The sequence below is a fragment of the Coturnix japonica genome, chromosome 4 (assembly GCF_054131305.1).
Source record: "Coturnix japonica strain WE chromosome 4, WE-NBRP24, whole genome shotgun sequence".
Taxonomy (NCBI): Eukaryota; Metazoa; Chordata; class Aves; order Galliformes; family Phasianidae; genus Coturnix; species Coturnix japonica.
Genome location: NC_140666.1, coordinates 52,797,979 through 52,820,504, shown reverse-complemented (window position 1 = coordinate 52,820,504; position 22,526 = coordinate 52,797,979). Strand labels below are relative to the sequence as shown.

The following is a 22,526-nucleotide window of genomic DNA, read 5'->3' as shown; positions in this document are numbered from 1 at the left end:
GAGGCGATTCGGAGGCATATGACAGTGCTGATAACAAGTGGGCTTTGTGCATTGTGCTCAGGGCACATGCAGCTGCCCTGGCCTCCTTTCCCACCCGAGGTAGAAGAAGAGCACTTCATCTGCAAACAGCCAAGCTGCCAGCAGGCCGTGTCCTCCATCCCACTCACAGCTGCTATTAAAGCGGGTGACAATGGGAGCACCGGTCCCCCCGAACCTGGCTAAACTCCACTGCCACAGGAGAGGGATGAACCACACTGAGGAGCAAGAGCAGGCGTGCATGCAGGTGCAGAAAGCTGGCAGCCAAACAAAGGGAGATCCTGGGGGCAGATATGGGCAGGCTGTGGGGCTCAGCAGCACGGCTGTCTGGGAGCAAGAGTAAAGGCGAGCATATAGGAGCTAAAGGAGCCGAATTCTCCTTGATGGGAAGAAGAAGCACTAGCAATGGGGCACGGCTGCTTTGTTTAACCCACAGGTGAGGGTTAATGGGTCCAACAAAGCCGGTGAATTGCCCTCGATCTTCATCAGGACATTGATGCTGGGCACCTTCCCAGCTGCTTATTGGGCAGCCAACCCACTGGGCTCTTCCCAGCCCCATCACAGAGCTGCCCCATACCCCATGCTCTGACTTTTGGGTGGTGCTGTATGGAGCCGGCAGTTGGACTCAATGGTCCTTGTGGCTCCCTTACAACTTGGGATATTGTATGGTTCTGTGATGTTACGATCCCAGCAACACTCAAATAGCATTGCCAGGTCTGGAGAGTCATTGCTATGGAAGGAGCAGACACGGGGTGCTGCAGGAGAGCAGTTTCCTGTCACTCTCCAATACGACTTGGTTTTTCTCTTGCTCCCCGGTGGTGTTTGGTGTTTACAGGCACTGGGAAACATTCACTTCTTGCACGCCTTCCAATGGAGCGTGGGAAAAGCTCTCACCCGAAGCAAAAAAACACGGGAATTTGCTTTCAAGTCTATTCTTCTCACTCCCTTTCTCTCCAAGTGAAAAGCCCTGAGCTGGCTTTTTTCTTTGCAAGGCAAGTTTTCTGGCCAAGGCAAACCGCTGTTTGTCTCTCATGCTGTCAGCAGGGTGACAGGCATCGACGCAGGCTGTGTGCACCTTCCTCTCCTTTGAAATTAAGGAAATGGCACAGTTTAGCTTCGGTGAAGAGAAATCAGGGGATGCACGGAGCCATTGGTGCTCATGCAGATAAAGAAGCAACCCGAGGCCCCCAGCAGTTTTTCCTGTGTGAACCTCCTTCTGTGAGAGGTGCCTTAGGTGAGCAGCTGCAGAGGCGGCCAGATGGAGCTGATGGAGGTGTTTGCTTTCTCTGCCTTCCCCCCCACGCCCTCTTCCTTAATTGTTTGCACGTCAAGAAGTGACTTGCCGTATTGCAGCCTCCCAAAGGGAGGCTGATGTTCAACTCCTAACCCGAAACTGCCTCTCAGGGAGGCTGCAGCACCCACCTCCCTCTGTTCTCACATCCCCTCCCCACTGAGCAGCATCTCGCCCTCCCCTTTGCTGTGCTCCCTGTTAATGAGCACAGAGAAAAACAGCGCGGAGCTGCCATTCAGGGCCTCTCTCAGACACCAAAGCATCTCCGTGCATTAATAATCCCTTTCAAAAGCCCCTTCCCTGCATGCATTCCCCCCTCTCTCACCCTTTTCAGGAGCAACTGTGATTCATCTGAGGTGTGAAACGGCACGGTAAAATTTTAATGCAGCCTGAACGTGAGATGTGAGAGAGCTCAAATGCCTTTTAAGCAGCCTGTCTGTCTCCAGCAACTGCTTTGAAGGCAAGATCGCTTCAGCACTGCGCAAAAAGCTTCAAAGAGAATATTTGGGACTGATTTTGACATGACTAGGGGATGGCAGCAAGCCTACAAACACAGTTCCCCCAAAGGAAGAGCGGAAGCCTGGGGTGGTTCATGGCATTCACTATGTATGGCCTGAGCTATGGGGGTTGGCACCTATAGGATACCCCTCGCTACAGCATCTGTGCCCATCTTCTTGCCAATTTGTCATCAGGGGAACATGTCAGCCTGGGGCTGCTGGAAGGATATGGGGATGGTGCAAGCTGCAGCCTCTTCTGCCATGGAGGAAGGGAAGTGAAGCTCATTGGGAGGTGGGTAGGGTAGGTAGGACCCCTGCAGGTACTGCAACTGCTTGGCTTTTCTCTGTAGATTATGCAGTGCACCAAAGTGATCTGCCTCCTGGGCCAAAGAAAAGAGGATTCAAGGCAAGAATGCTCTTCTTGTAAATGTAAATACACAGCATAACACCACCCCCTCCCCTCACCAGAATGGAGGTAGTTGGATGTGTAGGTAAATCAGACAAATCCTCTTGAATCTGGTCTTCTCTGTCCCGGTTGCAGGAGGGTACAAATGGAAGCAATCTGCTTTTCTGAGGCCTGATGCTCCTGCAGGATCGCAGTCAGCAGTGCCGTGCAGGAGGCTGAAGACAACTGAATGCAAATTGTGCCTTGAGAACGGCTAGAGTGAACAGTAAAACTCAGCTAATGGCCACACCTTGCGAGCAGCTGGCACACCTGTAAGCCAGGCATGTCTGTGAGGAAACATCAGAGTTTCCACGTGCTCACACCCTTTGTATTTCAGAGGCATCTTCTGAAGCCCTAACCCAGCAGGCACATGGACACGGGTCCAGCTGTGCACAGATGATGGCCAAGGACCCCGCTGAACCTCAGACAGGACTCCTAAGGGTCTACACCACAAACCAGAAGTGACTGAATCCTCCTATACTGTGGAGCATCATCCCTTGCTGGTACTGCTGTGCTTCTTTCAGGCCCAAGAGCACCCAAGCCAAATTCCATCAATGGACCAAACATATGGGTGTATGGAAGCTTCCTGGCCCCCAGCAAACTCTCAGGACTCCTTGGATCATAGCTGACATATTTGGATGTACTACTCCTCTCTTCCATGAACATCTTCAGTTTTCCACGATGCCCTAGAAAATGTGGGAAGGGACACGTCATCTAGTGTAACACCCCTGCAGTGAATAGGGACACAGTCTCATTCTGGACAGGAGGGAAAGCCCAGGGCCCTGCACGAGGTCTCATCTCCTGGCCTTGCAAGCCTTTGTCTCTCACTGAGACAGGCCCAAGTGTGACCAGGAATGCATATTTTCTGGGTAGAACCATGTCAGAGGAGCCTGGGAGCTGAAGTTTGTCCTGTGAATAAGGCGAGCCCCGGCAGAATGAGGTTAGAGGATTTTTCAGGTGATTCACTGCCTCCTGATAACTGCCCAGCTCCTCAGACGTCACTGGCATGCAAAAACAAGGCAGGCCCGTGTGAATCAGAGCTGAGGGAAGAGGATCGGTGGCAGTTAGCGAAGGTACCCAAGTGTTTATTCAGAGGGCAAGCTGTAAACTAACACCATTTCCCAGGTCTGCAGTGAGCTTCCTGGAAAAGGCACTTAAGCTACAATTCTGACATGTTGGTAGGGGTCTGGAGGACCTGCAGGTTACTTTGAGGTGGTTAGAGGGATGTTAAAGCCTGGAGGATGAAGAAGGGAGCACAGAACTCAGTGCCAACTCATAGTTTAACCTCTAGCTCTCACTTTAACCCAGCAATCAAGCACTTGTCATGGACAGAAAAGAGCTTAAAACATGGGACTTTGCAATGCAGCCCAATGGCCTTTCATATGTCCCAAAGCAAACTTAATAATTATACCTTGTCCTAGTTGCTGCTGTGGTAGTAAAGTTAGCAAAGCAAAAGAACACGCACTAGCACCCAGGTTACAGCTGGGAAAGGATGCGAGCATTCCCAGTCCCAGCTGGAAAATCTCAAATTCTATTGCTTGGGAAGCTCAGCAACGAGCCTGCGAGCCCAGACGTTTCAGTGAGGCTATTTCAATGCAGCAGCAGGCCTGAGGAAAGAATGCAGGGCCAGCTCTTCTGCATGTGCTGTGTTTCCATGGCACGTTCCACAGTATGTAGCTGCTCAGCAGAGCACCAACACCTGCCCAGAGAATGCAAAGAGCAAAAGAGTGCTGTGGCCAAATGCACTTACAGATACTCTCCCGTTGCAGGGAAATAACCTGGCTTTGGCACATGTTGAATATTCTTTTATAGACTCAGTGTCTTAATATCCAGGCTAAAGGTCTCAGTGCTGCAAAAGCAATTCCTTGCACGTGGCTTTCTACAAGAGGGAGAGGGCAAAGAAAAAGAGCAGAGCAAAGCAAAGATGTGAGAATCTGCACAGTTCAAATGTTTCCAGGAGACTTCAGATTGAATCAGCTAGCTCCGTGCCTTGCCAATGATATTTACCAGCAGAAAAACAGCTCAGATCCTGCAAAGCCAGTGATGGTCACAAGAAGCAACAACTGGAGGATGAAGAGGAAAGACTGAAGGGTGGGTGAGGCCATCGCTATTGGTCATGTGAGAAAAGTAAATGGAAGAAGCCCGTGATACCGCTGCCTTTCTTGCATTTATCTTTCACACAGAAGTTGCATCTAGAGGTGAATTACTCACTGAAAGGATCAACTACCCTCCGCAAACCACCAAATAGAAAGAAAATGATCCAAAACTTTGCAGTCTTTCTCTCAGGCACCTTCAGTTACTAAGCCAAAGCCTTGCCCCAGCACTTAGCCTTGACGATGAACAGAAAAGGGGTCGGGAAATGGGCCAGGATTGCGAAAGAAGAGGTTCACGAACTTTTAGCTGGGTGAAATGTGTGTGAGCTACAGCAACACCCATTATCAGAGGAGGAGCCATCTCCAGTTCCCAAGCCACACTCTCCAAGAACTGTGGGAAGGCTGGAGAAGGACCAAGGCAAAGAATGAGCACAGTGCCCTGTTTGAGAGGGTTAAAGGCAAGTTAGAGATCCATAAATCAGTGCCTGGAAAACCAACATGCAATAATTCATTCAGATGTACCTACAGGCTGATATGTAGGTTAAGAAGCAGACAACTGGTTCTTGTTAGAAACCATTTTGTGCCATCTTAATTTCTTCACTGGAGGGAAAAGAGGTGATTCCTGTGTCGTTTTATAAAGAGCTTTTACACCCTGATGATTTTGCAGCAGCCTTTGAAATTCAGCAGCAAAACGTCCCCCAGACAGGGCTGCCTGTGGTGCCCTCAACACACTGTATCTATGATGAGAGGATTGGAACCATGGAAATGAAGTCATTTGCCCACTAGCTCGTAGGTAGGCAGTTTTCCTTGCCTTCCTTAGTGACAAAGCTCTGATAATAATTTATGGCTATTGTCTAGCAACGCATGCTGAGTGTGACACATAGTTATAAACTGCTTTGTCTTGCTGCTTGTGCTTGATGCTTCTCTGAAGTTGCTGATGTTCCGGGAAATCTCATCTCTTCCCTTGTTTCCCTGCTAATTCATATTGCATGTTCATTGTATGTTCAGGTTGGATATTAGGAAGAATTTATTCTCAGAAAGAGTGGTGGTACATTGGAAAGGGCTGCCCAGGGAGGAGGTGCAGTCACTGTCTGTGGAGGTGTTCAAGAACTGTGGAGATGTGGCACTGAGGGATGTGGTCAGTGGGCACGGTGGAGATGGGCTGGTGGCTGGACCCCCCTGGGAATACCCCCATTGGACTAAATCAAGCGATTCACCCACCCGTTCTCAATAGGAAAGGTTTAAGCACCCATAGAGAGCAGCCAAGGCAGCCATAGCCATAAACCAGCTGTGCTTTGGGTTCAGGCCTTTCAGCCCAGAGAGAGCAAAGTACGTGCGGGTGAGTCACAGGTACAGCAGCTCAGTGAACCCCATCACAAAGCACTGCTCTCGCCCTGCCTGTTGCCGCATGCTCAGCACCTGTGGGCACCAGCACTGCCCTTCGCTCCCCACATTAGCAGTGTAGCAGCCAGACACAGCTCTCTTCTCTCTGTCTGCACCCCAAAACCTCAGAGCAGTAACCTCACATCTAAACCACTCCCAGCCATTTCAGAAGCGAGGCAGATGAAAACAGAAATAGCTCCAAATGCACTTTTTCCATCACTTTTTCACAGGAAGCTGAAGCTCTGACGAGACGCTAGGCAATCTGACAAGCCCAAATGCAGCGGTTTGGAAGCAAGGGAGTTTAACAGATGAGTGAACACCTGGGAGGCATCTAATTGTGTTTTCAGCAACTGGTTCCCAGGACATAGTCTGCTTGGTTCTCACTCACAGCTGGGCTGCGGAGGCAGAGCTGAGGTTTGCTGCTCCCTGCAGGCATCGTGGGATGCGCTCTCCTGGTTGCAGGGGTGTATGCAGCTCCTCATGCTGAGTTTTGCCTGGAAGCTTGTCTTGCAGGCAGACACAAAGAGAGCAGTGTGCCCAGCAAGGAGATTGTCTGAGAGAAGCCCATTGCAGCTGCAGCTGGGTGCACAGTGCAGAGCCGGGCTATTGCTCAAAGGAAAGCTGGCAGGAAACCCTGATTTCACACTGCTAGAAACACCCCTGCTCCACATTCTAGAAGAAAAAGCAGACAAATAGAGCAGCCAGAACCAGAACCAGGTCCATCCACCTTGACACCTGTCTAAGGAGATTTCCCTGTGGGATGGAGGCTCAGAGAACCAAGTCTAAACAACCTCAAATGCAAGGGGCAGCCAGAGCCATTGCAAACTCTTATAATGAGGGAACAAATGGTAAGGGCTCAGGCACAACCCAGCTGGCATCACACAAAGGCTGGGGGGGATTCAAGCTGCAGGGCACTGAGCCAGCCCGGTGCCCCTTCCAGCCTCATAGCCCCACTATCTCACTGTGCATGAGGCCAGTGAAGCCTCAGGGTCAGCAGGATGTAAACAGGAATTGCCAGCTGCAGGCTGCTGCTAAACAAGCCTGTCTGTTCCCAGCACAGCAAACAGGATGCTGAGATCCCACTGCTGCTGCAGACCTATGGCACAGAGGAGTGGGAGGAAAACGTGTCCTGTTGGTCTCAGCTCAGCGTGGAGTAGGACTGCCTCTTCCCTCTATAAGGGAACACAGCTCAAGCTGGGAGCCTAGCTCAGAACAAGGGTGGCAGAGGGAGACTGCTATGGGCATGCTTTCCTCATTTGTGAAATCATAGGACCATTAAGGTTGGAAAAGACCTTCTAAGATCATCCAATTCAACCCCCAACTCCTCCCATCCCATCATGCCCACTAACCACGTCCCTCAGTGCCACATCTCCACATTCTGAACACCTCCAGGGATGTTGACCCCATGACCTCCCTGGGCAGCCCATTCCATCAGGCAAAGCCCAGCTCTCACACCAAGCTCAGCTCCACACAGATATAACCCCAAAGCCACTGATCCTACACTGAGCTGTATCCTGTCATCACCATGGCTCGAGGCAGACACTAATGGAGGCAGGCATTAAATCAAGCCCACTCAAATAGGCCCAGATGAAGTTTTCATCAGGATCTTAAAGAGGTGGCTTTGCCAAGGTAGGAAAATCTCAGTCACAGCCCTGCAGAAGGAGGAAGCACCAAGTAAGGCAGCTTTCCCACCCAGCAGCTGGGGAAGCGGGGGAAGGAAGGCTGTGTCAGCCAGCCCACGCTATCTCTGCAACCAGACGGCATTGAATGCTTCCCCAGAGCAAGAGAGGGCCAGGCTCTGCTTTGAATGGCTTTTCACACCCCCTCATTAAAAAGTAAAAGAGAAGAAATGAACAATCTATAAATGCAGCATTGGGAAACAGCTCCGCTAATTCTATTTCCTTCCCTGAGATTACTCAGGGCAGGGCACCAAGCATTAGGTCCACATCACCCAATTTGCTTATTGTTAGTCTACAATCAGGAGCTCGGGCTCCAGCCCAAGGGCAGACACCCCATGCTCCTGGGTTAACCAACTGGAAGGGGCCAGGCTCACTGAACTCACTGCTTAATTGCAAAGCTCCCAGCACCAGGAGCTGAGCTCTGTGGCTCACAGCTCCACGATGAGTTCCCCAGCGCTGTGGCACCCATAGAGCCAAAGGGAATCCTCGGGGAACCTCAAGGTTCAACTCAGATATTAGGAATAATTTCTTCTCAGAGAGAGTGTCCATGCAGCAGCACAGGCTGCCCAGGGAGGTGGTGCAGTCACTCACCCAGGAGGTGTTCATGAACCGTGTGGACGTGGCACTGAGGGCTGTGGTCAGTGGGCATGGTGGGGATGGGCTGGGGTTGGACTGGATGTTTTTAGAGGTCTTTTCCAATCCTAATAATTCTATTATTCTAAGGTGCCTGAGGACACCAGTGCAAGCATAGTGAGGTGTAGACCTGCAGTCAGCCCGGCTGGGATGAATCACCCCAATTAATCCATAGAGAATGCTGCCCTCTCTTGGACCCAGCGCGACTGGCAGGAATTCAGGGAAGCTGTGAGATGCCCAAAAGACTTGGGCTTTCTATGGAGCAAAGGCTCACTGGAGGAGCTCGGAGCGATGTACAGGAGATGCTCACGGGGAGGACGAGCAAGGAGATGAAGGCCAGGAATGTCTCTTGTGCTGGTGAAGGACTGCGGGGTCCTTATCAATTCTGCGAGATGCCGAATTAATGTTTTCACCAATGAATTCAGTCCCCCAACGTACCTGCAAGGGGGGAGTGGAGCACCAGGGGTTCCCACGTGCCCGTGCTGCTGGCCGGGTGCCACCCAGCCCTGCCCGCCGGCTCCTCCCTGCCTGCACTTCCTCCTGCCGCTCACAGCTCCGCAGCCTGCCCAGTGCTCCGAGAGCCACAGCTTTCAGCCAGCAGCAGCAGCGGGACTCAGAGAGCCGCCCTGGAGCCCACCCCCCAGCATGCGGACACCGGCCGCGATGATCGTGGGGATGGTGCTGTGCCCTTGCGGGCTCCTGCTGACACTGATAGGCACGCTGGCACCCAACTGGAGGCAGGTGAGCTTCATCCCCGAGCAGCCCTCCGACCTCATCTTGGAGCAGGGCATCTGGGACCTGTGCAGGGAGCGGCAGAGCAGCCACGATCGCCTCTGTGGGCAGGAGGATGAACTGGGCTACTTCAAGGAGGTGCCCGTGCAGGTGGCGCGGGGCCTGATGCCCAGCTCACTGGTGCTAACAGTGCTGGGCTTGGTGGTGGCCGCCCTGGGGGTGCGGTGCTGGCAGAAGGAACCCCAGCACACAGTGGCTGGTGCTTCGGGGCTCGTGCTGCTGCTCTCGGGGCTGCTCAGCCTGGTGCCTCCCTCCTGGTACACCCATGAGCTGGAGGTACTGCCTGCACCCCCTGGTGCTGCGCTGGATGTGGGTTACAGCTTGGTGCTGAGCTACCTGGGTAGCTGCCTGGAGATCCTGGGAGGGGTGGCCCTCACCCTCAGTTTCCACCGCTGCTGCAAGGAGTGCAGGGCCTCCAAAACTCCCCCCAGCCCAGTGCTGGAGCCTGGGCCACGCTCCATCACCAGGGCCTACAGCAACCCCTGGGATGTGCTGGACGATGAGCGAGACGGGCGGCGTGGGAGAAGCAACCTGCCTTGTGACTCGGACCTGTAGCTACAGCGTGGTGACACAGCTTGAAGCTCTCAGACAGCCATGCTCCCGGCTCTGCAACTGTGCCAAAGCTGTGCTGGGTCCAGCCCTGACTCCAGCCCCTCTGTGCAGCTCTTAGCTCAGCCCCCTGTGTCATACGGGGCTAAGGCAGCTGTGGTGTTGTCATGAGAACAGGCCACCAGTTAGTGCTGTGCAGCCTGCAGGGCGGGGGACCACATGTCTCTGCTCAGTTCAGGGCTGTACAAACATCAAAATAAATGAGGAGGAACGGGCTCTGTGCTGCAAGGTAGTTACGGGCTCTGTGCCAGGTATGCTGGGCTGAGAGCCAGCACAGTATGGCCAACCCTGCCCCACCGTGCTTCACCTGGAGAAGGGAGGAAAGGTCTGCAGGAGAACAGGTGGCTTTTACAGGTGCCTTCCCCAAGGACTTTCCCCCTGGGATTAAGAGCAGCTCAGGAGAAGGTTTCTCTTTCCTTGAGTGCAGCCGCTTGGTGGGGGGGGGAAGTTACAGAGAAGAAAAATAGCACATATTTCTCTTTCCATCCTTAGCTTAGTGGGAGGCAGTAGAACTGGTCCCACTGGTTTGTGAGAGACAGCTGTGCTATAAAATCCCTGCAAAAGAGGGCAGGAGCCGAGCCTGGCCTGGCTTGCCCTTGGTGCTGTTAGACCATATTTCTAACCCACATGAACCCAGAGTACGTGTCCCACACACAAACCACCACAGCACAGAGATGCTGCACGATGTTCCTTTATGGAAGTACAGTGTTGGTGCGAGACGGTCCCTTCCCAAGTTGTGCCGGCAGCTCCTGCACAGACCACAGAAAAGTGCATTAGGGATGGGTTTGAACCAGCCTCCCTGTGCCCAGCCTGCACCCTGGCACTGGCAGGTGTCATGGACAGAGTGGCCAGGCTGGATGGAGCCCTGGGTAGCCTGATCAACAGCCAGCCCATGGCGGGGGTTGGAGCTGGGTGGGCCTTAAGGTCCCTTACAACCCAAGTCATTCTGTGATTTTACAAGGAGGGTCCCAAGCAGGGCCTGCTCACCTCTTTCCCATCATAGGCTTCATTCACAAAGGTATCAATCTTGGGTGGAAGCTCTTCCTCCTCTTCATCTTCTTCCTCAGGGTCACTTTCACGGTGGTACAGGGTCAGCACTCGGGTGGAGGCAGTGCTTGAGGTCCTGGAGGAAAAAGCAACGTACCCACAGGATAGCAGAACCATTTCTTAGAGGCAGGGCAGATCCCCAGGTCCTGTCACAACCCACAGCATCTCCCTCCAGGGCTGCTGCAGCTCTCCATGTAGCCATCCCCAGCCCAGCCCTACAACTCACCTCCTCCTTCTATCCCGTTTCCGCATGTAGGCCAGGGCACCCATGGCTGCTGCAGCCAGCAGGAGAAGCACAGCCACCCCCAGGGTGATGGGGCCTGCCAACGGCTGCACCTCTGCCTCCTCGCAGTAGTCCCCACGGTATCCCAGGGCGCAGTGGCACGTCACCCGCCCAGCCTCGATGGCACACTCCCCACGCAGGTTGCAGGTCTCACTGCTGCATGGCATGGCTCCCAGCACCTCCTCCGTGTTTGGGGTCGCCAGGAAGGGTTCTCCGTGCTGCTGGGGGCCAGGGGCTGCAGGCAGGCTGGGGCTGGGCTGCTGAGGTGCAGCTGAGGGCACGGTTGGTTTCTCTACTTCTGCATGGGATGTCCTCGATGATGGTACCACAGGGACCTGTGTCTTTGTCTCTTCAGAGGTGCCTGCAGGGGATGAGCATAGATCAGAGCACCAGGCAAGACCCCGAGATGAGGGATCTCTGGTGTTTCTTAGCAGCATGAAGGCACTCACAGCCCAGCTCATCGGAGCCATCGGTGCAGTCGGGGTGCCCGTCGCAGACCTGCTGTGCAGAGATGCAGCTCTGTAGGTCAGCGCAGGCCTGCAGCTGGGCTGGGCATGGTGGAACTGGAGCACAGGTCACCCCTCGTACCAGGTGGTATCCAGGGGAGCAGCGGCACTGCCGCCCTGTGGGGTTGGGCAGGCAGAGCTGGGCACAGCCTCCATTGCTCTTTGTGCAGCCGTTGGTGCCTAGTGGGACAGAATCTGATAGCAGGGCCTCCGCAGAGCTTGATGCTCCAGGTGCCAAGAGCTGGGGCACCCCAAACCCACCTTCCTGTGAGAACTGGCTGTAAATTCTCAAGGCCACCAACTCTTGCTCCATCAAGAACCACCAGCTCTTGGCCTGCTCCAGCCGGCTGTGCCAGACCTTGCTGGAACCTGGGGACATACAGGATCAGCACTGCCTGGCATGGGGCTTCTCTGGCCTGCCCCTACTCAGTGCCCCATGGGGCCTGGCAGAGCACCCAAGCCCTGGGACAGCAGAAGCTGGAGGGAGCCCAGCAGCCCCTAGATGGCCTCACCATTGGTTGCGGTTGTTGACCAGAGCAGAAAGCCATCTCCAACAGCAAAGAGCCTGAGGCCATGCAGTCCCTCGCGCACCAGCCTGAAGTGGGAACCATCCAGCTCTACGCTGCCAATCGCACCACGCTCTGCAGACACGGACACAGAGGGTATCAGGCGTGGGGGGACATGGAAAGCAGCCCCTTGTGGACATGCTGGGTCGAGCCCCACTGCCCTCCACGCTGCCCCACACTCACCCTGGTCTGCCCAGTAGAGCCGGGTGCCAGCACCCCCAAAAGTGAGACCAGTAGGAGAGTGGGCTCTGCTCCACACCACTCTGCGGCCACTGCCGTCCATGGCCGCACACTCCACTGCAGCACCAGGCCTGCGGCTGCCTGCTGCTGTGATGAAGCACATGGTGGAGACATGAGGACAGAGGGCCAGCCTGGCAGCACCCTGAAGCCTCTCACTGAGCAGCGTCAGGGCCCACCGCCCCCCGGCCGTGGCTACACGGATGCTGGTGGGCTGCCCTTCGATCCAGTACAGGTTTCCGCTCAGCCAGTCCAGGGCCAGAGAGATCACCGTGCCCTCCACAGCAACAACTTTCTTCCAGGAGAGCCGGCTCGAGTCCTTGAGGCGCAGCAGCCCAATGGATTTGCCCCCCAACTCAGCAAAGTACAGGCTTTTGTCCTTCACCATGTAGTCAACAGCTGTCAAGTGTCCCACCTTGGCCAGAGGCAGGGCTCGGTGTGGGGGGAGGCCTTGGGTTCCAGCTGTTGGTGGCATGTCCTTCAGGTAGACCTGGAGGAAGGAGTCAGCACTGGCACCAAGAGCCTGCTCCCCAGAGGGGAGCTAGGAGGCTTGGCCCTGCGGGGGTACCTGCATCACGGCTGCTGGTGACACCAAGAGGGCGAAGGCTGAAGTGTGGAGGGGCAGGCAGGTGGTCTCATCGGCAGCCAGTGTCAGCCCAATGGGGCAGCGGCAGTGCCCAGCATGACGGCTGCTCAGCAGGCACAGGTGGGAGCAGTTGCGGGCTGTGCATGGGTTGGGAGCTGCCAGGCGCAGGGCCGGGTGCATCACCTGTGGGGAAGGGTAGGCTCAGCTCAACGTCTAGCAGCAGAGCTGAGCACAACCAGTGCCATGCCAGGCTACCAGCCCAGCACGGAGATGCTCCTTAAGAGAATGGGTGATTCTCAACCACAGGGAACACAGAGACCAGGGGACTATTTATGGAGTAGGTGCAGTTCTCACTGCCACCCAGGGCATGGCAGACTGGGAGCCCCAGCAGTGAGTGCAGCAGGAATCTGGGCTCCTCATGTAGGTACCTGAAGGCCATGGGGCTGCCCATGTCGCTTGAGTAGCACCGTCCTATTCTTGCCTGTGGCCTTGTCCACCTGCTGCACTGACCATGCCTTCCTCTCCGACCAGTAGAGCTGCCCCTCACACACAGCCGCTGCAAAAGGGCTTTGGACCCATCTCAGCTGCAGCACCTGGAGGAGAGGCTGTGAGTACCAACGCCAGCACACAACCCAGCCCCATAACCACAACCCCCAGCTGCACACCTTTACATCGGTGCCGTTCAGATATATGGAACCAACACTGCCCAGCTTTTCATCCAGCCAGAAGAGCCTTGAGGTGGGGAGGTCAAGGGCTAGTGCTGTGGGCCAGCCCAGGCCCTGTGCCAGCAGCACATGCTGCCGCCTTCCATCCATGGTGGCCTCCATCAGCCGTGGCTGGATCCCCACCTCTGACCAGTATAGCATCCTGGCAGGAAAAGGAGTGATGACCCACCAACCTGGCACAGCCCAGTACCAGGGCAGTAACAGGACAGCACAGAGGGGCAGCACAGGGTTTCCCATCCCATCAGGGATGCACTGACAGCTCCACACAGAGCAGGAGCAGATGCTTGGGTTCCTTCTTCCCCAGTGCAACAGCACCCAGATGAGGCCAACCCAACTCTCCCCCAGCCTGTTGTCTGCTTCTATGGGGGAAAATGGTCTAGGCAAGAAGGTCCCCAAGTCTTCTGTCCCCAGCCTTACCCAGCCAGAGGCTGGAGCACCAGGGAGTGTGGCTGGTCCAAGTCTCCATTCAGCACTATGGTGTACTCTGGTTTCCCTCGCCAGGCAGTCTCCAGAGAAGTGGCCAGCACCTGCCCTGCCACCCCATCTGTCCAATACAGGTTCCTCCCAAGCCAGTCCACAGCGATACAGTCTGATCTCACACCTGCAAGAAGCCCAAGAGTCAGCACCCATAGGGTGACAGCTGCATGGGGCACCATGCTCACAGCCTGGATCCCCATCACCTCTCGAGCTCAGGGTCCTCCCAGCAGGTGGTGAGGCACTGGCATGGGCTGCCCAGAGAAGCTGTGGATGCCCTGTCCCTGGAGGTGTTCAAGGCCAGGCTGGACAGGGCCTTGTGCAGCCTGAGCTGGTGGATGGCAACCATGCCCATGGCAGGGGGTTGGAACTGGGTGGGTTTTAAGGTCCTTTCCAACCTAAGCTATTCTATGGTTCTATAATTTTCCCATACAAGGGGTCACAGTGACTTGCAGTCACCCCAACTGCATCCAAGCCACGGAGAGGTCAGCCTCACCAGCCTCAAGTATCACAGCATACCTTTCACCAGCGTGCCCTTTTTGCTTGAATCTAGACTCTGCCAGGAGATGCTCTCTGTGGCCAGGTCCATCCAGAAAACTTTCCTTTCCACCAGGTCATAGTCGAGTGAGAAGATGGTCCGTTCCTTGTCAGTGGTCAGCAGCACCTCCTCGCGCCCACTCCGGAGGCCATAGGACAGCAATTCTGATTGCACAGCCACCAGAAGCACAGGCTCTGGTCCTGAAGTGACACAGAGACTCTCAACGCTGGTGTCTCCAAGGAACATAGCCATCTTAGGCATCAGAGCCTGCTAGGATGCAGTCATACTGCCACGGCCATGGGCTGACAAGTAGCAATGATGGCCAATGGGACAGGGAGGGGACCACAGGGCTTCCCACAGGCAGGAGGCACACAGGAGCAGGTACCCACTGGCTCCTGGCATACCAGAAGTTGCCCAGTGCTGCCTGCCCTCTTTACGACTTACCGCCAAGTTTGCAGATGTGGCCATCTGGCTCCAGTAGGTAGCCAGAGAAGCAGGCACAGCTGTAGGTCCCTGGAGCATTGAGGCAGATCTGGCTGCAGGCTCCCTTGCTCTGCTCTGCGCACTCATCCACATCCACACAAGACATGCTGTCCTCAGCCAGCTGATAGCCTGGGGCGCACCAGCAACGCTATGGGGACAGCAAGTGCATGAGGCTCCCTGCTGCAGCCAGTCCATGGCAGCACAGTAGGGCAAGATCCCCAGGCCACAGCTCCCAACACTCACAGGTCCCTGGGGTGATGGGTAGCAGAGCTGCGAGCAGGGTCTCTTGCAGGGCAGGGAGCAGTTCCCTCCCTCATCTGAGCCATCTGCGCAGTCCCGCTGGCCACTGCACACCAGTGATGCATTCAGGCAGATCCCCAGCCCGCAGGGGTACTCATGGCTCAGGCAGGGAGTGGGCTGGCCTGCAGGGGAGAAGCTGCCCTCAGTCTCAGCCACTAGCTCCTTGTGCCCAGCAGGAGCTGCTGGGGGGCGCACAGAACACGCAACAGTGATGCCCAGCACCATGCCTGCAGCCTGCTTTCAAGCTACCCTAATCCCAAGACCGCCAGCCCAATAGAGACAATATCCATCCACCCTGGCCCAGAGCCACGACTGGTGTTGGGAAGGGGCATTTTGCAGCAAGGTGCATTCCCACTCCCCGCTGTGCTGAGGACCCACAGGTGGGACACAGAGGGGATACGCAGGTGCTGCTCACAGCCAGCCTCGTCGCTGCCATCACTGCAGTCGCTCTCTCTGTCGCACCGCCAGGCGTCAGGGATGCACTCATGGCTGTGTGAACAGCCCCACTGCCGCTCACCGCACTGCTGCTCCAAGGGACAGTCCTGCAGGAGCAAGGGATGAGTGGTGCCACCAGCCCTCAGGGGACATGAGGATATGAGCGTTCCCAACACTCACCCACCTGCTCATCTGTGCTGTCCCTGCAGTCAGCCGCACCATCACAGCGCCAGGCCTCAGGCACACACTCCCCACTGTGGGGACAGGCCACCTCACCTGGGCGGCACAGCAGAGGCCGAGGCATGGCACAGCCCTCCTCATCCGATCCATCGCGGCAGTCAGGGTCCCCATCGCAGCGCAGAGCCAGGGCCACACACTGCCCGCTGTGGCAGGGGAATTCTGATGGGCTGCACTTCTTTGGCACTGTGGGCAGAGTCAGGGATGACAGGGGGCACAGCTGTCCCCATCTCCCATTGGTAACCATCCTGCTGGTACACCCATATGCAGCACACACTCTCCTCAGGAAACCACATCATCCCAGCCACCCCTCAGGTCTCACCGCATCCCTGCTCGTCAGTGTGATCCAGGCAGTCAGCATGGCCATCGCACAGCCAGCTCTCAGGGACGCAGCGGGTGGCACCATCGCAGCGCAGGGCACAGTCTTGTGTGGGGCTCCAGCAGCCCATCTCATCCGAGGCATCGGGACACTGCAGCACCCCATCACAGCGCTCGTTGGCCCCAACACACGTGGTGCTGCTAGCACAGTGGAAGGCCCCTGGGGAGAAAACAGTCCTCTGCAGTCATGGATCTTCTCAGGGCGTCATCCCATCCACCATGCTGGGAAGCAGCCAGAAACCCTGGCACATAACCACGCACTTAAAGGCTGTCTCTTACCTGGGGCATCACAGAGCTGAGCACACCCATCCTCGTCAGAGCCATCCGCACAGTCCTTCTCTCCGTCACACACATACTCCTGGGCCACGCACTCAGTGCCGTCACGGCAGGGCATGTGTGTGCGAGGACAGGAGAGATGGGAGAACGGGGTCAGGGGGTGTGGAGAGCTGGGCCCGAGGAGTGGAGTGGGGGGAACTGCCAGTGCAGAGGTGGTTGGGTGCTGGGTGCTAGTGCTTTGCTGTGGGACAGCAGGCTTGGTTGGCAAGGACTGAGTGGTGGTGGTGGTGGTGGTGGTGGCTACCTGCATAGTTGTTGTTTTGTTTGGGGTTGTCCATGTGGTGGTTGGTGCAGAGGTGGTTGTGGTTGTGGTGGATAGCCTGGTGGTGGTGGTTTTGGTTGGGGTGGACAGGCTGGTGGTAGTCAGTGTTGTAGTAGTCTTGGTGGTCGTTGTAGGTGTGGTAGGTGCAGCAGTGGTCTTGCTCAGTGGAAGCTGCGTGGTGGAGGTGGTGGGCTGAGCAGATGTGGCTGTGGTTGTCCTTGTAGTGGTGGTCACAGGTGGAGGAAGTGGCAGGGCAGGTCCTTTGCTTGCTGGCACTGGCAGAGGCACAGGCACTGGAACATGAGCCTGGATTTGGGACCGTCCCTTGCCCACACTTCAAGCACCTCCAGAAACAACCTTTGTGGTCCCCAGCACCCAGGTGGCACCCCAGCTTGGAGCAGCACAGACCACCCAGCCCCATCAAGTGTGGAGCTGCTCTTACCTTCCTGTAGCTCTGAGCCCACGAATGCCACCACACCCTGTACGCCAGTTGCTGGCACAGCCAGCACGAGAGCCAGTGTCCTGCGGTCCCACAACAGCAGAGCTGTGTCATTAACTGAAATCAGGTAGGGCTCAAAGGCAGCCACGAGGCCATGGGACCAGCTGGGTGCCAGAGTGACTGCTTGGTGTTTGGTCAGACTCAGTGCCCTCAGGCCTGTGAGGAAGAGATAACACAGAATCATAAAGGTTGGAAGAGACCACAAAGATCATTCAGTGCCACATCTTCACATTTCTTGAATGCTTCCTGGGCAGCCTGTTCTAATACCTCAGCACTCTTTCTCAGAAGAAGTTTTTCTTGCTGAGGGTCTGGGGCTTACAAGACAACCCTTATGCTCCCATAACACACCATTACAGCAGAGATCCCGTGGCAGAAGACAGAAACCCACCCATGGGACAAAGAGAATACCAAGAGCACCCTACTGACCAGGCAGAGACCTACTGTCTGTAGAGCAACCTCCTCTGCTCCCTGCTCCAGATCTCTGTGGGGCTCACCCAGGGCTGAGCTCCAGAGCAGGCTGAAGGCCTTGCTATCCATGGCTGCAGGCAGCTCTCCAGGCCACGTCTCGTTCCAAGCATCCCGTGGGCTGCCCCCAGCCAGACTCAGTTGCTGCAGGGGCTGCCCACGGGCCAGCCAGTAGAGAGCTCCTCGCTGCCAATCCAAGAAAAGGTGCTGGATACTGCTGCGAGCACGGTGCAGGATGCGTGGGGTCGGGTCAGACACCTTGATCACTCCAATGTCTCTCCGGTTACATGCGAGCCAGTACAAGTTTCCTGAGCGGATGTCCACACGGGCAGAGCAGACTGGGGGACAGCAGGCAAGCAAGAAGTTATGGAGCTGTCCTGTGGCCCTGCTCCTCTGCGTGTGTCCCCCCCTTTCCCTAAAGCTAGGACACAGCTGATCCGTGCCTTAGCACAGCCCTAGTATGAACACCAAGGGACCACTGTACAGCACCCAGCAGAGCACTGCACCTCCTGAAGGCCCAAGAAGGCAAGCATGCCCCAGCACCCTGTCCATTCCCACATAGGATCTCACCTGGCAGCCTGGTCACAATGGTCTCTCTCTTCCCAGGGTGTCCCACAATACGCAGCAGTGCCCCACTGTCATCTGTCCCATAGAGCACTGACCTCTGCCAGTCTACATCCTGCAGGTGGAAGGCCTCCTGCCACTCCTGCACCTGTCGGCTGTGTGTTCCAGGGCCCACCTGCAGCAGGGAGATGGCTGTCTTCGATGAGTACACGATGGACAGCTCTGAGGGGAGCAAGAGCAGCATGTAAGTGTGGCTGAGGCACAGGACAAGCAAGGCTGACCCTCTGAAGGGCTGCCCAGGTACCACACCACACATTCAGGGATGTCACTGGCCCCACTCAGCCAAGCAGACTGTACTCACCTGTGCATTTCCCTGACGGCTGGAGGTAGAGCCCCTCAGGACATGCACACCTGTAGCCCCGAGGGTGCATGGGGGACAGAAGACAGAGGTGACTGCACAAGCCTGGAGCACATGCAGCAGTGTCTCCTAGAAGCAAAGGGGACGTTAAGAGCTCAGGCAGCACCATCCCTACAAAGCGGCCTTTGCCGAGGAACCATCAGATAGGACCAAGGATGAGGCATGGTACTCACGTGGTGGCTGACGTAGTGCATGCAGCACAGTGAAGGCTGAGACGGGGGCCCGGAGCAGTACAGCATGCTCCTGTGGAGAGGCCTGGCTGGCTGACACCAGCTCAGTGCCATCAGCCCAGAAGAAGCGGCTTTCAAACACAGCCAGGCCCAGTGGCTCTGTGTGGCTCCGCAGGACAGCAGGGAAGGAGTGGCGTCCACTGCCATCCACCCGCAGTGTCTCAATGGACTAGGAGACAGGCCAAGAGCTTAGTGACCATATGGCATCCCAGTGCCCCAGCACAGTGAGCCTTGGCCACAAAGCCCAGCAAAGCACCTGGTGGAGCTGAGTGCTGCTGCCCCCATCCCTACCTCCTTGTATTCACTGATCCAGTATAGTCTGCCAGCCACGTGATCCAGGGTGAGCCCTACAGGCTCCTCCATGGACACCACTGTGAGCTCCTGACGGTTTGAGCCATCCATGCCAGCTGAAGTGATGGTCGTCCGGCCTCTCAGTCCACGGTTGACCCAGTAGAGGGACCTGGAAGCAGGCACCAAGCACCCAGGCCTCAGCAAACCCCCCAGAGTCCCACCACAGTCAACACAGACATCGCCCTTATTCCTCACCTGGCTGATGGGTACACTGTCAGCTGCTCTGGTGCCACATCCTTCCCCAGCACTGTCACATAGCCACGGCCATCACCCAGCCCTGCACAGATGGCTGCAGGGTGGCTGCTGGCCCAGTACAGCTGCCCAGTGAACCAGTCCACGGAGATGCTGTTCACCTCTCCGGCATCTACACAGATAGGGAGGATAAGGGGCACAGTCTCTGCTCCAGAACACAAGGCAAACTTTAGGTTGTCCCTGGGTATAGGACAGGGGCAAACCCGCTCTGAGTCCCCATCTCAGCCCCACTGCAGGACTTAGCACCCTAGCTTCCCCGCACCTGCATAGAGGAGCTGCACACCCTTCCCCGGCAGGTGTGCACAGAGCTCGCCCTCCTCCGTCAGCCAGTAGTAGGTTTCACGGAGCAGATCATACACCAGGGCACGGAGCTCAGCCTCAGTGGAGAGCACAGGCCGGTATGCCTGGGTCCGCACATCCAGAAGAGCCAGGTCCTCCCCAACTGCCACCAGAAGCTGTGTTGCGTTGTCTGCCAGGACAAGAGGGATGTTACGTAGCAAGCAGGGCAAGTTGTGGGCACTGCCCGGCCCCTCAGGGTCCCCCCTCTACCTGCTACTTCACAGAGGGTGCCGTGCCGCAGCAGGTAGCCCTCGAGGCAGGCACAGCTGAAAGTTCCTGGCGTGTTCCTGCACAGTTGGCTACAGGGGCTGTACTCCAGGGAGCACTCATCCACGTCTGCAGGGAAAGGCACTTCTGGCAGCCCACAGCCAGTACCCTCCAGACCTCACCACTGCTCACCCAGATACCTGCTTCCCAGACCCACCCACTCCCACAATTCCTCACAAGCAGCCTTCTCAGGACCAGACATGGCACGTGGGCAAGAGAAGGGATGTCTCCAGGGCATCCTCACTCTTGGTGCTGCAGCATGCACACCCCAACCTCTTCTTACCAGCGCAACTCTGCCCGTCGGCCTGCAACACCCAGCCAGACCCGCAGGAGCACTGAACACCCCAGTGTGTGTCAGTGCATGACTCTGCGCAGCCCCCATTGCGCACAAAGCAGCTTCGTCCTGCAGGAAATGATGCAGCAGGGAGATGAGGTGATGCAGGACCACCCTGGGGCTCCCCTTGCCCAGTGCCCACTCACCGCAGGTGCTGGGCTCGTCAGTGCCATCCAGGCAGTCATCCTCATCATTGCACATCAGGGACTCCAGGATGCACTTCCCCTCATCGCACCGCACCATGCCAGGTGGGCAGGGGGCTGTGGTGTACATATGTCAGGAGGGCAAGGTGATGCCAGGCGGCTCCCAGCCTCATGAGGTGCCCCACAAAGTGTCTTTGCGCATCCCTTGGACAGGACCAGCGCTTACCGCAGACATCTTCATCCGAGGAATCGCCGCAGTCGTCAACCCCGTTGCACTTCCACTCGGCGATGATGCATACCCGGTTCCTGCACTGCCACTGCCCAGGCAGACAAGGCTGCAGGGGACAGCCCTCCTCATCCCAGCCGTCCTCGCAGTCCTGGTGCCGGTCGCACAGCTCCCAGTGCGGGATGCAGTGATGGGTGCCGGGACACTGCAGCTTCTTCGCTCCGCACACTGCAGGGACAGAGCGACACTCACACTCTTCGCTGCGTGGCCCCAGCCCCCCCCTCCCGGACCCTGGGGGCTACATACCACAGTCCTGTTCATCAGAGCCGTCTGGACAGTCGGCAACACCGTCACAGCGCCAGCTGCTGGCAACACACCGGCCGTCATCACACTGCCAGACATGGGGGTCTCCGCCGCAAGGAGCATCTGCAGGGACGGCACAAGGTCTCTGTGCCCTACCATGCCATACACATGCCCACGCCGCAAACCCCCCCACCCAGATGCTCCAGAACACACGTGCCTCTGCAAGGGCAGGTGCTGCCAGCAGCACTTCTGTCCTGCCTTGCGCCACAGCCCCCTCAGCCCACCCCATGACCCATCTTCTCACTCACCACATTGCTCGTCCGTCCCATCTGGACACTGCTGCTCACCATCGCAGAGCCATGAGATGGGGATGCAGTTATCCCCGCAGGCGGCCTGGCGTGATGCTGCGCACGTGGGGCTGGCAGGGGCTGCGAGAGAAAGCCGCGGTCAGCCCGGGGAGAGGAGGGGGGTGAGGTTCCTTGTGCATCCCCCCACAGCACGGCCCTGAGGAGCAGGTGCCGTGCCACGAGCTGCCACCTCCCGCACCCCCAGGGAAGGGCACTGCCAACCCCTTGGCATGAGAGAGGCCGCAGGGACCCCCCACCGCCAGCACCCCGGGCTGTCTGTCAGGCAGACGCTCCCCATCCCACCACCCCCCATCCCGGCTCACGGGCGCGGCGGGCGGCGGCCCCGGCGGCGGAGCGGAGGATGAGGATGGCGAGGAGCAGATGGAGCGGCGGGGGGCGGCCCATGGCGGCGGCCGGCAGGGGCGGCTCCGGGGGCCGGGCCGGCGGGGGCAGCGCGACACCACCACCGCCGCCGCCGCCGCCTTTATAGGGGGACCCCAGCCGGTCCCTGCCCGCCCCGAGCGGGGCTGTGCCGCGGGGGCTGCGCCCGGCTGGAACCTGGCCAGCCTTCCATGCAACTGGCCGGGGAAATCCAGGCTCCGGGGCAGGGGAAGCGTCCTCTTCTGCCTGGGGGACTTTGGGGGCCCACTGCCCGCCGAGCGCGGGGCTCCACGGGGGGCTTTGGGTCTCTGGTACCGCTGGGTGCCACCGGCCATCGTTATCAGTGTGGGCTTGTTGTGAGATCTCAGACTGTGAACCTACCCTGAGTGCAGCTGCATCAGGCGTGGGACGGCCACAGGAACCTTGAACACCGGGGCACCATCCCAAAACACAGGCTGCTGCTGGCCATCAGGCTTGGGAAAATGCTTCCAGCACAACAAGGAGGGCAGCAAGGGGAGGAAAACAGCCCGGCAGAAGGATAAGGCACCTGCAGCAG

The 22,526-nt window shown here is 57.2% G+C and overlaps 2 protein-coding genes across 3 annotated transcripts; one reads left to right on the top strand and one right to left on the bottom strand.

The window, feature by feature from the left end:
• The first annotated feature begins 8,581 nt into the window (after positions 1-8,581).
• On the top strand, positions 8,582-9,674 carry CLDN23 (claudin 23). Its single transcript, XM_015861827.3, has one exon. The coding sequence runs from the start codon at positions 8,703-8,705 to the stop codon at positions 9,402-9,404; it is 702 nt and encodes a 233-aa protein (XP_015717313.2). The 5' UTR covers positions 8,582-8,702; the 3' UTR covers positions 9,405-9,674.
• A 459-nt stretch (positions 9,675-10,133) lies between these two features.
• Positions 10,134-22,105, bottom strand: LOC107313505 (uncharacterized). 2 transcript variants are annotated; one of them, XM_015861825.3, is made up of 33 exons: positions 21,913-22,105; positions 21,551-21,670; positions 21,246-21,365; positions 20,940-21,167; positions 20,717-20,830; positions 20,520-20,639; positions 20,180-20,305; positions 19,893-20,099; positions 19,574-19,742; positions 19,319-19,487; positions 18,971-19,196; positions 18,741-18,866; positions 18,386-18,601; positions 17,845-18,153; positions 17,294-17,506; positions 16,533-17,144; positions 16,198-16,413; positions 15,823-16,061; positions 15,619-15,745; positions 15,147-15,325; positions 14,865-15,051; positions 14,402-14,620; positions 13,826-14,009; positions 13,349-13,550; positions 13,112-13,276; positions 12,666-12,866; positions 12,044-12,587; positions 11,807-11,935; positions 11,556-11,663; positions 11,238-11,474; positions 10,732-11,149; positions 10,446-10,581; positions 10,134-10,207 (listed from the first exon to the last, which is right to left on the bottom strand). In XM_015861825.3, the coding sequence occupies exons 1-33, from the start codon at positions 21,992-21,994 to the stop codon at positions 10,151-10,153; spliced, it is 6,705 nt and encodes a 2,234-aa protein (XP_015717311.2). In that variant the 5' UTR covers positions 21,995-22,105; the 3' UTR covers positions 10,134-10,150. The 2 variants fall into 2 exon arrangements, with proteins under 2 accessions (XP_015717311.2, XP_015717312.2); XM_015861826.3 differs by having other exon boundaries at positions 16,533-17,126.
• Positions 22,106-22,526: the final 421 nt, after the last annotated feature.